This window comes from Oncorhynchus gorbuscha, linkage group LG05 (assembly GCF_021184085.1).
Source record: "Oncorhynchus gorbuscha isolate QuinsamMale2020 ecotype Even-year linkage group LG05, OgorEven_v1.0, whole genome shotgun sequence".
In the NCBI taxonomy this organism is placed as follows: domain Eukaryota; kingdom Metazoa; phylum Chordata; class Actinopteri; order Salmoniformes; family Salmonidae; genus Oncorhynchus; species Oncorhynchus gorbuscha.
In genome coordinates this window covers 95,921,580-95,939,523 of record NC_060177.1, presented here as the reverse complement: position 1 = coordinate 95,939,523, position 17,944 = coordinate 95,921,580, and the positions used below count along the sequence as shown (strand labels likewise).

Genomic DNA, 17,944 nt, shown 5'->3' with positions numbered 1-17,944 from the left:
CTGATTTAAAGATGACTGACTTAAAGATGACTGACTTAAAGATGACTGATTTAAAGATGACTGATTTAAAGATGACTGACTTAAAGATGACTGATTTAAAGATGACTGATTTAAAGATGACTGACTTAAAGATGACTGATTTAAAGATGACTGACTTAAAGATGACGGATTTAACCGAACCCCACAGGCGACTCCCAGGTGCGCCATAGACGTCATCAACGTGGGCAGCAGGCGTGTCCATAGTGTCTCAGTGTAACTATCATACCGCAGTCAGTAGCCAGCCTGTGTGTACAGCAGCGCAGTAAGACCACTTTATCATACGGAGAACTTCAGAAAGGCTCCCGGTAATAACGTTGTTACAGCGGTGACTTTTCCTCGTGGCAACGTGAAGAAAGACGTGTAAAAAGGCAGCCGGTTTTCACAATGGCGACAGCTGCGGTTTCTGCCAGTGGCCCCAATCCCGGAACCGGAGCTGAGTTGGTCCGAGGACAGGCCTTCGATGTCGGGCCCCGGTACCACAATCTGTCGTATATCGGTGAGGGCGCCTACGGAACGGTGTGGTAAGACATATTTTCATACAGGCAGAAATGTTGCCACACACACACACACACACACACACACACACACACACACACACACACACACACACACACACACACACACACACACACACACACACACACACACACACACACACACACACACACACACACACACGCGCGCACTCCTTCATCACTACTGACGTTAGTCAAACAAGTTTGGATACTTTGTAGACTTCAGTGGGTAGAATTCCCCTCCGGGTTCACTTCTTTACTGCCACATTGTAACATGGAAAGTAAGTGTATGTCTCTACATGTGTTGCTGTTGATATGGTGCCTCTGCTAGTGTGCAGTGGATGAAGACACTTGTTACAGTGGAAACTTGTTGATCTTGGCTCGACTGCAGGATTGGGCAACTCGGGTCGATTTCCTATTACATAAAAACTCATAACTCAGTGTTTGCTAAATTATTTTATTCCATTTAACAGACTATTTATGTTCATTTCGACAAAATCTTCCTCTACTAACTTTCTATTTGGCCAACATATTTCGGTTTTATCTGCCTACTCGCTAGAATAATTTATCGGAATAACCACTGACGCAAAACCCCTGAATGTCGAATTTGATTAGTGTTTTTATCCGTCATTTTGTCTTAATTTAAAATAGGTCTGAAAACTGTGAATCTATTCAGACTTCCCGGTAGGCTGGTTTCATAACCCATAAAACTGCAGTATTCACTGTGTGCATATTGTGTTGTAGAGGGGTTAACGCTGCAATGTGGCACTTTTTAGGCGACCCAACTAAATACACATTTTAGTTATAGATCTGTCATTCTCATTAAAAGCCCGTCTAAGAAGAGGTAGATAATGTGCACTCATTTCTATGCTTCCCGTTAAGTTTCGTTTTTGCGAATTTGAGTTTGTTTTATACGCCAGCCAAAAATACAATTATTTTGTCTCGTAGAAAATCTGTTTCACAGTTTACGATTGAACAATGATTCTTCACAACATATATGATTGTTTTGTTACAAACTGAAATTAGGTGAAATATTAGTATTTTAGCAACAAGGAAATTGATTGTTTAAAAATGTAATTATTTAGTTGCATTTTGCAGCATTAAGACGCCAGTCTGAGCATTAACATGCATTGGGTGTGGTTTTGGAAGCAGAAGGACGTTATCTTTCATATCATAGGGTTAGTGTTCCCACACGGCCTGATGCCACGGACGTGTTGTCACAGAAACATGTTGGGTGGAACTGTTGTGGGGCGGCAGGTAGCCTAGTGGTTAGAGACAGGTAGCCTAGAGGTTAGAGACAGGTAGCCTAATGGTTAGAGTGCAGAAGTGGCAGGTAGCCTAGTGGTTAGAGACAGGTAGCCTAATGGTTAGAGTGTAGAAGTGGCAGGTAGCCTAGTGGTTAGAGGCAGGTAGCCTAGTGGTTAGAGACAGGTAGCCTAATGGTTAGAGTGTAGAAGTGGCAGGTAGCCTAGTGGTTAGAGGCAGGTAGCCTAGTGGTTAGAGACAGGTAGCCTAATGGTTAGAGTGTAGAAGTGGCAGGTAGCCTAGTGGTTAGAGACAGGTAGCCTAGTGGTTAGAGTGTAGAGGCGGCAGGTAGCCTAGTGGTTAGAGACAGCTAGCCTAGTGGTTAGAGTGTAGAGGCGGCAGGTAGCCTAGTGGTTAGAGGCAGGTAGCCTAGTGGTTAGAGACAGGTAGCCTAGTGGTTAGAGTGTAGAGGCGGCAGGTAGCCTAGTGGTTAGAGGCAGGTAGCCTAGTGGTTAGAGGCAGGTAGCCTAGTGGTTAGAGTGTAGAGGTGGCAGGTAGCCTAGTGGTTAGAGGCAGGTAGCCTAGTGGTTAGAGTGTAGAGGCGGCAGGTAGCCTAGTGGTTAGAGACAGGTAGCCTAGTGGTTAGAGACAGGTAGCCTAGTGGTTAGGGTTGGACTAGTAACCAGCAGGTAGCCTAGTGGTTAGAGGGTTGGACTAGTAACCAGCAGGTAGCCTAGTGATTAAAGTGTTGGACTAGTAACCAGCAGGTAGCCTAGTGGTTAGAGGGTTGGACTAGTAACCAGCAGGTAGCCTAGTGGTTAGGGTTGGACTAGTAACCAGCAGGTAGCCTAGTGATTAAAGTGTTGGACTAGTAACCAGCAGGTAGCCTAGTGGTTAGAGTGTTGGACTAGTAACCAGCAGGTAGCCTAGTGGTTAGAGTGTTGGACCAGTAACCAGCAGGTAGCCTAGTGGTTAGAGTGTTGGAATAGTAACCAGCAGGTAGCCTAGTGGTTAGAGCGTTGAACTAGTAACCAGCAGGTCGCCAAGTGGTTAGAGCGTTGGACTAGTAACCAGCAGGTAGACTAGTGGTTAGAGTGTTGAACTAGTAACCAGCAGGTCGCCTAGTGGTTAGAGGCATGTAGCCTAGTGGTTAGAGTGTTGGACTAGTAACCAGCAGGTAGCCTAGTGGTTAGAGTGTTGGACTAGTAACCAGCAGGTAGCCTAGTGGTTAGAGTTGGACTAGTAACCAGCAGGTAGCCTAGTGGTTAGCGTTGGACTAGTAACCAGCAGGTAGCCTAGTGGTTAGGGTTGGACTAGTAACCAGCAGGTAGCCTAGTGGTTAGCGTTGGACTAGTAACCAGCAGGTAGACTAGTTGTTAGAGCATTGGGTCAGTAACCAGCAGATAGCCTACTGGTTAGAGGCAGGTAGCCTAGTGGTTAGAGCGTTGGACTAGTAAACAGCAGGTAGCCTAGTGGTTAGAGTGTTGGACTAGTAACCAGCAGGTAGTCTAGTGGTTAGAGCGTTGGACTAGTAACCAGCAGGTAGACTAGTGGTTAGAGCATTGGGTCAGTAACCAGCAGGTAGCCTAGTGTATAGTGTTGGACTAGTAACCAGCAGGTAGACTAGTGGTTAGAGCATTGGGTCAGTAACCAGCAGGTAGCCTAGTGGTTAGAGCGTTGGACTAGTAACCAGCAGGTAGCCTAGTGGTTAGTGTTGGACTAGTAACCAGCAGGTAGCCTAGTGGTTAGTGTTGGACTAGTAACCAGCAGGTAGCCTAGTGGTTAGAGCGTTGGTCTAGTAACCAGCAGGTAGCTTAGTGGTTAGAGCGTTGGACTAATAACCAGCAGGTAGCCTAGTGGTTAGAGTGTTGGACTAATAACCAGCAGGTAGCCTAGTGGTTAGTGTTGGACTAGTAACCAGCAGGTAGCCTAGTGGTTAGAGTGTTGGACTAGTAACCAATAAGAATTTGTTCTTAACTGATTTGCCTAGTTAAATAAAGGTAAAATAAAAACTGGTTAACACGCTGTACAGTAAGTGCATTTTGCATCTGTGAAATTACAACCATTTGATGTGATATGAAGGTAGAGGATTTATGTTTCTAGAACTGGACAGCAACTGAGAATTGTTTCACGTTTAGCTGGAGTTTAGATGGCTGTTTTGTCTTCCAGAACTCACTTCCCCCTTTGAACAGGTCCTGGGACTACGGAGTAACGTTAGACTCCTTTAGTCTGTTACTGGGCGAGCTTCAACAGAGCACTGCAAGCTGCCTCATGAAGCATCAAACTACTGAGCTGAATAAAGCCACGGGACCTTAAAAGTCTCCATGTAAAGTTAGGTAGGTCGACTTGATCCTGACAGTTATACAATTTGTTCATCTAGTTCTGAGAATAGTCTTTCTGGGTGTATCCAGTCTGCAGAGAGACGAATCATAAAGTTGTTCAATAACGTTTCAAAAGGGCAGGAGCGACTCAACTAGTCTTGTACGGCGCGATCATTACATCATCCCGTACAGAGAATCTTTCTCTCTCAACCCACAGAGATGGTTCATGTTGCCTAGTCGCTAAGTCTCCAGCTCGCACGCAGGCAGGCAGTCAGATGTTCACACTCTGTGGTTGTGTGTATTCAGATCAGTGATTTAAATAATGGAAGGTGTCAGTGAATGGGATCCCAGGCGCCGTGAGACCTATCTTTATCCCTAGGCTCAGTTGAGAGTGAAAGGAGGAGTAGAAACGTATCAAATCCCAAATAGCACCCTATTCTCTACATAAAGCTCTATGGGCACTGGTCAGAAGTAGAGCCCTGCGGGCCCTGGTCAGAAGTAGAGCCCTGCGGGCCCTGGTCAGAAGTAGAGCCCTGCGGGCCCTGGTCAAAAGTAGAGCCCTGCGGGCCCTGGTCAGCAGTAGAGCCCTGCAGGCCCTGGTCAGAAGTAGAGCCCTGCGGGCCCTGGTCAGAAGCAGGGAGCAGACTACCTCTCTATGAGCCAGGGAGCAGACTACCCCTCTGGTGAGCAGACTACCCCCTCTGGTGAGCAGACTACCCCTCTGGTGAGCCAGGGAGCAGACTACCCCTCTGGTGAGCTAGGGAGCAGACTACCCCTCTGGTGAGCTAGGGAGCAGACTACCTCTCTGGGGAGCCAGGGAGCAGACTACCTCTCTGGTGAGCCAGGGAGCAGACTACCCCTCTGGTGAGCAGACTACCCCTCTGGTGAGCCAGGGACCAGACTACCTCTCTGGTGAGCCAGGGAGCAGACTACCCCTCTGGTGAGCAGACTACCCCTCTGGTGAGCCAGGGAGCAGACTACCTTTCTGTGGAGCCAGGGAGCAGACTACCCCTCTGTGGAGCCAGGGAGCAGACTACCTTTCTGTGGAGCCAGGGAGCAACATGACTCTACTTGGAATACTCTCTGAATTCCCAGCCTGCCCCTCCCAGCCTCCCTCACACACTGAGCAAACACACATCCATCGTTCCTATTCACTCACTCACTCTCCTTTCCCTTTGTCAACATACACACCTACACTTATACACCTACCTACCTACCTACTGACCTACCTACCTACACACACCTGAGGCTGTAGCTGACTTTACCCTGCCGTGTGTACAGGGACCAGACTGGAGGAGCTTTCTAATCAACATGTTATCATCTTCATATAGAGTGCTGCACAATATCCTGTTAAACCCTAAAGGCCCACTATGTATTTAGTTCACCACCAACTCTGTGTTTGTGTCGCACTGCTTTGCTTTATCTTGGTCAGGTTGCAGTTGTAAATGAGAACTTCTTCTCAACTGGCCTTCCCTATTTAAATAAAGGTGAAATAAAATAAATAAAGTCTCACTTAACTGCTGGTGCAGCCCATCTGTCACTTGAGAAACTATGAGGATTTGGCCTGGCAATGCCAGACAGCTCCACTTTATAGCTAGATGAATATGTGATATGACTGAAACCACTGCCCACATGTTACCTCACCTACTTCGTACCCCTGCACATTGACTTGGTACTAGGGCTGTTGAGGTGACTGTATTACCGCCACACTGGTGTTCTAGAGTCACGTGACCGTTTCGTCATGGTAACTATGCTTCTCCAAGCTCTGATGCTGCTGATGGTCATTAGTAGTCTACCAAACTGGCTAGCTGCCTGGTACTGAGCACTCTATTGTCCCTGTAATCACTCTGACATCAATGCAAATGTAATGGAGGCTATGTAATTGCGTGAGAAAACACACACATGGTTAGCAGATGTTAATGGGAGTGTAGCCAAATGCTTGTGCTTCTAGTTCCAACCGTGCAGTAATATCTAACAAGTAATCTAACCTAAAAATTTCACAACTACCTTATACACACAAATCTAAGTAAAGAAATGGAATACAAATATACAATACATTTGCTCTAGCCAACCATGTGCAGATGGCATACCAGAGTGGGCACACTCGCTATATACAGTCGTGGCCAAAAGTTTAGAGAATGACACAAATATTAATTTCCGCAAAAGTTGCTGCCTCAGTGTCTTTAGATATTTTTGTCAGCTGTTACTATGGAATACTGAAGTATAATTACAAGCATTTCATAAGTGTCAAGGCTTTTATTGACAATTACATGAAGTTGATGCAAAGAGTCAATATTTGCAGTGTTGACCCTTCTCTCTGCAATCCTCCCTGGGATGCTGTCAATGCTGCCACATCCTGACTGATGGCAGCCCATTCTTGTATAATCAATGCTTGGAGTTTGTCAGAATTTGTGGGTTTTTGTTTGTCCACCGCCTCTTGAGAATTAACCACAAGTTCTCAATGGGATTAAGGTCTGGGGAGTTTCCTGGCAATGGACCCAAAATATCGATGTTTTGTTCCCCGAGCCACTTAGTTATTACTTTTGCCTTATGGCAAGGTGCTCCATCATGCTGGAAAAGGCATTGTTTGTCACAAAAACTGTTCCTGGATGGTTGGGAGAAGTTGCTCTCGGAGGATGTGTTGGTATCATTCTTTGTTCATGGCTGTGTTCTTAGGCAAAATTGTGATTGAGCCCACTCCCTTGGCTGAGAAGCAACCCCACACATGAATGGTCTCAGGATGCTTTAATGTTGGCATGACACAGGACTGATGGTAGCGCTCACCTTGTCTTCTCCGGGACAAGCTTTTTTCCAGATGCCCCAAACAATCAGAAAGGGGATTCATCAGAGAAAATTATGTTACCCCAGTCCTCAGCAGTCCAATCCCTGTACCTTTTGCAGAATATCAGTCTGTCCCTGATGTTTTTCTTGGAGAGAAGTGGCTTCTTTGCTGCCCTTCTTGGCACCAGGCCATCCTCCAAAAGTCTTCGCCTCACTGTGCATGCAGATGCACTCACACCTGCCTGCTGCCATTCCTGAGCAAGCTCTGTACTGGTGGTACCCCCGATCCCGCAGCTGAATCAACTTTAGGAGACGGTCCTGTGTTAACGAGAGAATCACTGACATGATGTCAGTATATCCTGGAAGGATATTGACCTCATTCCGTCAGTAGAGGATGCCTGTTTTTTTTTAAAATGCCTTCCTCACTATCTTAAATAAACATGCTCAATTCAAGAAATGTAGAACCAGGAACAGATATATCCAGACCTGACTGCCCTTAACCAACACAAAAACATCCTATGGCGTTCTGCATTAGCATCGAACAGCCCCCGTGATATGCAGCTGTTCAGGGAAGCTAGAAACCGTTATACACAGGCAGTTAGAAAAGCCAAGGCTAGCTTTTTCAATCAGAAATTTGCTTCCTGCAACACAAACTCAAAAAAGTTCTGGGACACTGTAAAGTCCATGGAGAATAAGAACACCTCCACCCAGCTGCCCACTGCACTGAGGCTAGGAAACACTGTAAAGTCCATGGAGAATAAGAACACCTCCACCCAGCTGCCCACTGCACTGAGGCTAGGAAACACTGTAAAGTCCATGGAGAATAAGAACACCTCCACCCAGCTGCCCACTGCACTGAGGCTAGGAAACACTGTAAAGTCCATGGAGAATAAGAACACCTCCACCCAGCTGCCCACTGCACTGAGGCTAGGAAACACTGTAAAGTCCATGGAGAATAAGAACACCTCCACCCAGCTGCCCACTGCACTGAGGCTAGGAAACACTGTCACCACTGACAAATCCACTATAATTGAGAATTTCAATAAGCATTTTTAATTTTATATATATTTTTTGCTTTCCACCGGGCTACCCCGGTCAACAGCACTGCAACTTCCCCATTTCTCCTTCACCCAAAACCAGTCAGCTATTGTTCTGAAAGAGCTACAAAATCTGGACTCCTACAAATCAGCCGGGCTAAACAATCTGGATCCTTTCTTTCTAAAATGATCTGCCGAAATTGTTGCCACCCCTATTACTAGCCTGTTCAACCTCTCTTTCGTGGTCCTTTGAGATTCCCAAAGATTGGAAAGCAGCTGCGGTCATCCCCTGCTTCAAAGGGGGGGACACTCTAGACCGAAACTGCTACAGACCTATATCTATCCTATCCTACCCTGCCTTTCTAAGGTCTTCGAAAGCCAAGTCAACAAACAGATTACCGACCATTTAGAATTCCACCATACCTTCTCCGCTATGCAATCTGGTTTCAGAGCTGGTCATGGGTGCACCTCAGACACGCTCAAGGTCCTAAATGATATCTTAACCGCCATCGATAAGCACCCACCTGTAGCACGCGCTCCAGCAGGTATATCTCTCTGGTCACCCCCAAAACCAATTCTTCCTTTGGCCGCCTCTCCTTCCAGTTCTCTGCTGCCAATGACTGGAACGAACTACAACAATCTCTGAAACTTTAAACACTTATCTCCCTCACTAGCTTTAAGCACCAGCTGTCAGAGTAGCTCACAGATTACTGCACCTCTACATAGCCCACCTATAATTTAGCCCAAACAACTACCTCTTTCCCAACTGTATTTAAGCACCAGCTGTCAGAGCAGCTCACAGATTACTGCACCTCTACATAGCCCACCTATAATTTAGCCCAAACAACTACCTCTTTCCCAACTGTATTTAAGCACCAGCTGTCAGAGCAGCTCACAGATTACTGCACCTCTACATAGCCCACCTATAATTTAGCCCAAACAACTACCTCTTTCCCAACAGTATTTAAGCACCAGCTGTCAGAGCAGCTCACAGATTACTGCACCTCTACATAGCCCACCTATAATTTAGCCCAAACAACTACCTCTTTCCCAACTGTATTTAAGCACCAACTGTCAGAGCAGCTCACAGATTACTGCATTACCTAGCCCAAACAACTACCTCTTTCCCAACTGTATTTAAGCAACCAGCAGCTCACAGATTACTGGGCCCACCTATGGGCCAAAATACCAGCAACAGTGTGTGAAACCTTGTGAAGACTTACAGAAAACGTTTGTCATTGCCAACAAAGGGTATATAACAAAGTATTGAGAAACTTTTGTTATTGACCAAATACTTGTTTTCCACCATAATTTGCAAATACATTCATAAAAAAATCCTACAATGTGATTTTCTGGATTTTTTTTCTTCTCATTTTGTCTGTCATAGGTGAAGTGTACCTATGATGAAATTACAGGCCTCATCTTTTTAAGTGGGAGAACTTGCACAATGGTGTCTGACTAAATACTTTTTTGCCCCACTGTATACATACCTGGTTAAATAAAGGGTTAGAGTTTTATATATATATATATATATAAATACCTGGTTAAATAAAGGTAAAATAAAAACAGCTTGGAAAATTCCAGAAAATGATGTCATGTCTTTAGCATCTTCCGATAGGCTAATTGACATCATTTGAGTCAATTGGAGGTGTACCTGTGGATGTATTTCATGGCCTACCTTCAAACTCAGTGCCTCTTTGCTTGACATCATGGGAATATCAAAAGAAATCAGACAAGACCGCAGGATTTTTTTTTGTAGACGTCCACAAGTCTGGTCCATCCTTGAGAGCAATTTCCAAACGCCTGAAGGTACCACGTTCATCTGAACAAACAATAGAACGCAAATAAACACCATGGGACCAAGCAGCCGTCATACCACTCAGGAAGGAGACATGTTCTGTCTCCTAGAGATGAACGTGCTTTGGTGCGAAAAGTGCAAATCTATCCAGAACAACAGCAAAGGACCTTGTGAAGATGCTGGAGGAAACGGGTACAAAAGTATCTATATCCACAGTAAAACGAGTCCTATATCGACATAACCTGAAGGCCGCTCAGCAAGGAAGAAGCCACTGCTCCAAAACCGCCATTAAAAAGCCAGACTACGGTTTGCAACTGCACATGGGGACAAAGATCGTACTTTTTGGTCTGATGACCATCGTTATGTTTGGAGGAAAAAGTGGGACGCTTGCAAGCTGAAGACACCATCCCAACCGTGAAGCACGGGGTGGCAGCATCATGTTGTGGGGGTGCTTTGCTGCAGGAGGGTCTGGTGCACTTCTCAAAATAGATGACTCATGAGAAAGGAAAATTAGTTGGATATATTGAAGCAACTTCTCAAGACATCAGTCAGGAAGTTAAAGCTTGGTCGCAAATGGGTCTTCCAAATGGACAATGACCCCAAGCATACTTCCAAAGTTGTGGCAAAATGACTTAAGGACAACAAAGTCACGGTATTGGAGTGGCCATCACAAAGCCCTGACCTCAATCCTATTGAAAATCTGTGGGCAGAACTGAAAAAGCATGTGTGCGAGCAAGGAGGCCAACTAACCTGACTCCGTTACACCAGCTCTGTCAGGAGGAATGGGAATGGGAAGCTTGTGGAAGGCTTCCCAAAACTTTTGACCCAAGTTAAACAATTTAAAAGGGCAATGCTACCAAATACTAATTGAGTGTATGTAAACTTCTGACCCACTGGGAATGTGATGAAATAAATAAAAACTGAAATAAATCACTCTCTCTACTATTATTCTGACATTTCACATTCTTAAAATAAAGCGGTGATCCTAACTGACCTAAGAAAGGGAATTTTTACTATGATTAAATGTCAGGAATTTTGAAAAACTGAGTTTAAACGTATTTGGCTAAGGTGTATGTAAACTTCAGACTTCAACTGTACATAAATACATGCATGAGCAATAGACGATATAAAATACAGTATATTCATATGAGATGAGTAATGTAAACATTATTACAATTATGCTCTACATGTCTTGTAAAGAGGATTATTTTTTTTATTTTAAGAAGTGATCCATTTTTAAAAAAGTGGCCAGTGATTTCAAGTCTGTATGCAGCAGCCTCTCTATGTTAGTGATGGCTGTTTAACAGTCTGATTGCCTTGAAATAAACCGTCCTCCTTTCACCATTTAAGTGCATAGAGGACATGTATTTTCCCCTGCTGTTTCGATAGAATGGACCATTATCATGTACCTCTTTAAGTCAAACAAATTTCACAAATACATTATTTTGTAAAGATGAGATTTAAATCATTATTATGTAAAGATGAGATTTAAATCATTATTATGTAAAGATGAGATTTAAATCATTATTATGTAAAGATGAGATTTAAATCTATTTTGTAAAGATGAGATTTAAATCATTATTATGTAATGATGAGATTTAAATCAAGAATAATCTGTTAGCTTATCACTTGTGAATGATGCACAGCATGACAAACAATGCCTTTTTTTGTTGTTGTCTTCAATTCATAATCGCACACCTCAGGCCTATATGTTTTGATACGGTTTGTATCACAACTAAAGTGGCCAAATATCTTCTTAAAAATTAAGAACATTAATCCTCTTTTACAAGGGGTGTCGATCCTAAATGGGATACATAAGGGGTGTAGATCCTAAATGGGATACATAAGGGGTGTAGATCCTAAATGGGATACATAAGGGGTGTCGATCCTAAATGGGATACATAAGGGGTGTAGATCCTAAATGGGATACATAAGGGGTGTAGATCCTAAATGGGATACATAAGGGGTGTAGATCCTAAATGGGATACATAAGGGGTGTAGATCCTAAATGGGATACATAAGGGGTGTAGATCCTAAATGGGATAAATGGGATACATAAGGGGTGTAGATCCTAAATGGGATACATAAGGGGTGTAGATCCTAAATGGGATACATAAGGGGTGTAGATCCTAAATGGGATACATAAGGGGTGTAGATCCTAAATGGGATACATAAGGGGTGTAGATCCTAAACGGGATACAAAGGGGTGTAGATCCTAAATGGGATACATAAGGGGTGTAGATCCTAAATGGGATACATAAGGGGTGTAGATCCTAAATGGGATACATAAGGGGTGTAGATCCTAAATGGGATACATAAGGGGTGTAGATCCTAAATGGGATACATAAGGGGTGTAGATCCTAAATGGGATACATAAGGGGTGTAGATCCTAAATGGGATACATAAGGGGTGTAGATCCTAAATGGGATACATAAGGGGTGTAGATCCTAAATGGGATACATAAGGGGTGTAGATCCTAAATGGGATACATAAGGGGTGTAGATCCTAAATGGGATACATAAGGGGTGTAGATCCTAAATGGGATACATAAGGGGTGTAGATCCTAAATGGGATACATAAGGGGTGTAGATCCTAAATGGGATACATAAGGGGTGTAGATCCTAAATGGGATACATAAGGGGTGTAGATCCTAAATGGGATACATAAGGGGTGTAGATCCTAAATGGGATACATAAGGGGTGTAGATCCTAAATGGGATACATAAGGGGTGTAGATCCTAAATGGGATACATAAGGGGTGTAGATCCTAAATGGGATACATAAGGGGTGTAGATCCTAAATGGGATACATAAGGGGTGTAGATCCTAAATGGGATACATAAGGGGTGTAGATCCTAAATGGGATACATAAGGGGTGTAGATCCTAAATGGGATACATAAGGGGTGTAGATCCTAAATGGGATACATAAGGGGTGTAGATCCTAAATGGGATACATAAGGGGTGTAGATCCTAAATGGGATACATAAGGGGTGTAGATCCTAAATGGGATACATAAGGGGTGTAGATCCTAAATGGGATACATAAGGGGTGTAGATCCTAAATGGGATACATAAGGGGTGTCGATCCTAAATGGGATACATAAGGGGTGTCGATCCTAAATGGGATACATAAGGGGTGTCGATCCTAAATGGGATACATAAGGGGTGTCGATCCTAAATGGGATACATAAGGGGTGTCGATCCTAAATGGGATACATAAGGGTGTCGATCCTAAATGGGATACATAAGGGTGTCGATCCTAAATGGGATACATAAGGGGTGTCGATCCTAAATGGGATACATAAGGGGTGTAGATCCTAAATGGGATACATAAGGGGTGTAGATCCTAAATGGGATACATAAGGGGTGTAGATCCTAAATGGGATACATAAGGGGTGTAGATCCTAAATGGGATACATAAGGGGTGTAGATCCTAAATGGGATACATAAGGGGTGTAGATCCTAAATGGGATACATAAGGGGTGTAGATCCTAAATGGGATACATAAGGGGTGTAGATCCTAAATGGGATACATAAGGGGTGTAGATCCTAAATGGGATACATAAGGGTGTAGATCCTAAATGGGATACATAAGGGGTGTAGATCCTAAATGGGATACATAAGGGGTGTAGATCCTAAATGGGATACATAAGGGGTGTAGATCCTAAATGGGATACATAAGGGGTGTAGATCCTAAATGGGATACATAAGGGGTGTAGATCCTAAATGGGATACATAAGGGTGTCGATCCTAAATGGGATACATAAGGGGTGTCGATCCTAAATGGGATACATAAGGGGTGTCGATCCTAAATGGGATACATAAGGGGTGTCGATCCTAAATGGGATACATAAGGGGTGTCGATCCTAAATGGGATACATAAGGGGTGTCGATCCTAAATGGGATACATAAGGGGTGTAGATCCTAAATGGGATACATAAGGGGTGTAGATCCTAAATGGGATACATAAGGGGTGTAGATCCTAAATGGGATACATAAGGGGTGTAGATCCTAAATGGGATACATAAGGGGTGTAGATCCTAAATGGGATACATAAGGGGTGTAGATCCTAAATGGGATACATAAGGGGTGTAGATAGACTATATTACATGGATTTATTGTGATGGTGTAGGTAGACTATATTACATGGATTCATTGTGATGGTGTAGGCTATATTACATGGATTTATTGTGATGGTTTAGACTATATTACATGGATTTATTGTGATGGTGTAGGTAGACTATATTACATGGATTTATTGTGATGGTGTAGACTATATTACATGAATTTATTGTGATGGTGTAGACTACATTACATGGATTTATTGTGATGGTGTAGACTATATTACATGGATTTATTGTGATGGTGTAGACTATATTACATGGATTTATTGTGATGGTGTAGACTATATTACATGGATTTATTGTGATGGTGTAGACTACATTACATGGATTTATTGTGATGGTGTAGGTAGACTATATTACATGGATTCATTGTGATGGTGTAGACTATATTACATGGATTTATTGTGATGGTGTAGGCTATATTACATGGATTCATTGTGATGGTGTAGGCTATATTACATGGATTCATTGCGATGGTGTAGGCTATATTACATGGATTTATTGTGATGGTGTAGGTAGACTATATTACATGGATTTATTGTGATGGTGTAGACTATATTACATGGATTTATTGTGATGGTGTAGGTAGACTATATTACATGGATTTATTGTGATGGTGTAGACTATATTACATGGATTTATTGTGATGGTGTAGGTAGACTATATTACATGGATTTATTGTGATGGTGTAGACTATATTACATGGATTTATTGTGATGGTGTAGGCTATATTACATGGATTCATTGTGATGGTGTAGGCTATATTACATGGATTCATTGTGATGGTGTAGACTATATTACATGGATTTATTGTGATGGTGTAGGTAGACTATATTACATGGATTTATTGTGATGGTGTAGACTATATTACATGGATTTATTGTGATTGTGTAGGTAGACTATATTACATGGATTCATTGTGATGGTGTAGACTATATTACATGGATTTATTGTGATGGTGTAGACTATATTACATGGATTTATTGTGATGGTGTAGACTATATTACATGAATTTATTGTGATGGTGTAGACTACATTACATGGATTTATTGTGATGGTGTAGACTATATTACATGGATTTATTGTGATGGTGTAGACTATATTACATGGATTTATTGTGATGGTGTAGGTAGACTATATTACATGGATTTATTGTGATGGTGTAGACTATTACATGGATTTATTGTGATGGTGTAGGTAGACTATATTACATGGATTTATTGTGATGGTGTAGACTATATTACATGGATTTATTGTGATGGTGTAGGTAGACTATATTACATGGATTTATTGTGATGGTGTAGGTAGACTATATTACATGGATTCATTGTGATGGTGTAGGCTATATTACATGGATTTATTGTGATGGTGTAGGTAGACTATATTACATGGATTTATTGTGATGGTGTAGGTAGACTATTACATGGATTTATTGTGATGGTGTAGACTATATTACATGGATTTATTGTGATGGTGTAGACTATATTACATGGATTTATTGTGATGGTGTAGACTATATTACATGGATTTATTGTGATGGTGTAGACTATATTACATGGATTTATTGTGATGGTGTAGACTACATTACATGGATTTATTGTGATGGTGTAGGTAGACTATATTACATGGATTTATTGTGATGGTGTAGGTAGACTATATTACATGGATTCATTGTGATGGTGTAGGTAGACTATATTACATGGATTTATTGTGATGGTGTAGGTAGACTATATTACATGGATTTATTGTGATGGTGTAGGTAGACTATATTACATGGATTCATTGTGATGGTGTAGACTATATTACATGGATTTATTGTGATGGTGTAGACTATATTACATGGATTTATTGTGATGGTGTAGGCTATATTACATGGATTCATTGCGATGGTGTAGGCTATATTACATGGATGTATTGTGATGGTGTAGACTATATTACATGGATTTATTGTGATGGTGTAGACTATATTACATGGATTTATTGTGATGGTGTAGGTAGACTATATTACATGGATTTATTGTGATGGTGTAGGTAGACTATATTACATGGATTTATTGTGATGGTGTAGACTATATTACATGGATTTATTGTGATGGTGTAGGCTATATTACATTGATTTATTGTGATGGTGTAGACTATATTACATGGATTTATTGTGATGGTGTAGGTAGACTATATTACATGGATTTATTGTGATGGTGTAGGTAGACTATATTACATGGATTTATTGTGATGGTGTAGACTATATTACATGGATTTATTGTGATGGTGTAGGCTATATTACATGGATTTATTGTGATGGTGTAGACTATATTACATGGATTTATTGTGATGGTGTAGAATATATTACATGGATTTATTGTGATGGTGTAGACTATATTACATGGATTCATTGTGATGGTGTAGACTATATTACATGGATTCATTGTGATGGTGTAGGTAGACTATATTACATGGATTTATTGTGATGGTGTAGACTATATTACATGGATTTATTGTGATGGTGTAGGTAGACTATATTACATGGATTTATTGTGATGGTGTAGACTATATTACATGGATTTATTGTGATGGTGTAGGTAGACTATATTACATGGATTTATTGTGATGGTGTAGACTATTACATGGATTTATTGTGATGGTGTAGACTATATTACATGGATTTATTGTGATGGTGTAGACTACATTACATGGATTTATTGTGATGGTGTAGACTATATTACATGGATTTATTGTGATGGTGTAGACTACATTACATGGATTTATTGTGATGGTGTAGACTACATTACATGGATTTATTGTGATGGTGTAGACTATATTACATGGATTTGTTGTGATGGTGTAGACTATATTACATGGATTTATTGTGATGGTGTAGGTAGACTATATTACATGGATTTATTGTGATGGTGTAGACTATATTACATGGATTTATTGTACTTTTTGAAATGTAGATGTTCCAAAGGTCGGCATCATTGACTTGTAGGAAGTGGAAGCCAGGAGATGCTTGTAGGAAGTGGAAGCCAGGAGATGCTTGTAGGAAGTGGAAGCCAGGAGATGCTTGTAGGAAGTGGAAGCCAGGAGATGCTTGTAGGAAGTGGAAGCCAGGAGATGCTGAATGTGTTTTGTTAGTTAACAGTCAATTACAGTTATTTGCTTGACGATCACCGGCTGATGAAATTTCATGACTGCCACAGCCCTACTTGGTACCAGTATTCCCTGTATATAGTCTCATAATTACCTCAACTACCTCGTACCCCTGCACATTGACTTGGTACCAGTACTCCCTGTATATAGTCTCATTATTACCTCGTACCCCTGCATATTGACTCGGTACCAGTACTCCTTGTTTATAGTCTCATTATTACCTCGTACCCCTGCATATTGATTCGGTACCAGTACTCCTTGTATATAGGCGGTGGCCCGTTCCTGTAGGTTCATGCTCTACAACATCCGCAGAGTACGACCCTGCCTCACACAGGAAGCGGCGCAGGTCCTAATCCAGGCACTTGTCATCTCCCGTCTGGATTACTGCAACTCGCTGTTGGCTGGGCTCCCTGCCTGTGCCATTAAACCCCTTCAACTCATCCAGAACGCCGCAGCCCGTCTGGTGTTCAACCTTCCCAAGTTCTCTCACGTCACCCCGCTCCTCCGTTCTCTCCACTGGCTTCCAGTTGAAGCTCGCATCCGCTACAAGACCATGGTGCTTGCCTACGGAGCTGTGAGGGGAACGGCACCTCAGTACCTCCAGGCTCTGATCAGGCCCTACACCCAAACAAGGGCACTGCGTTCATCCACCTCTGGCCTGCTCGCCTCCCTACCACTGAGGAAGTACAGCTCCCGCTCAGCCCAGTCAAAACTGTTCGCTGCCCTGGCCCCCAATGGTGGAACAAACTCCCTCACGACGCCAGGACAGCGGAGTCAATCACCACCTTCCGGAGACACCTGAAACCCCACCTCTTTAAGGAATACCTAGGATAGGTTAAGTAATCCTCTCACCCCACCCCCTAAGTTTTAGATGCACTATTGTTAAGTGACTGTCCCACTGGATGTCATAAGGTGAATGCACCAATTTGCAAGTCGCTC

The 17,944-nt window shown here is 42.5% G+C and overlaps 1 protein-coding gene across 1 annotated transcript in view; it reads left to right on the top strand.

The window, feature by feature from the left end:
* The first annotated feature begins 262 nt into the window (after positions 1-262).
* Positions 263-17,944, top strand: part of LOC124036684 (mitogen-activated protein kinase 1-like) — a 72,335-nt gene continuing 54,653 nt past the window's right edge. The window contains exon 1 of the mRNA XM_046351532.1: positions 263-560. Within this exon, the coding sequence (XP_046207488.1) occupies positions 424-560 (137 nt within the window). The 5' untranslated portion in view covers positions 263-423. The remainder of the gene's footprint in view (positions 561-17,944) is intronic.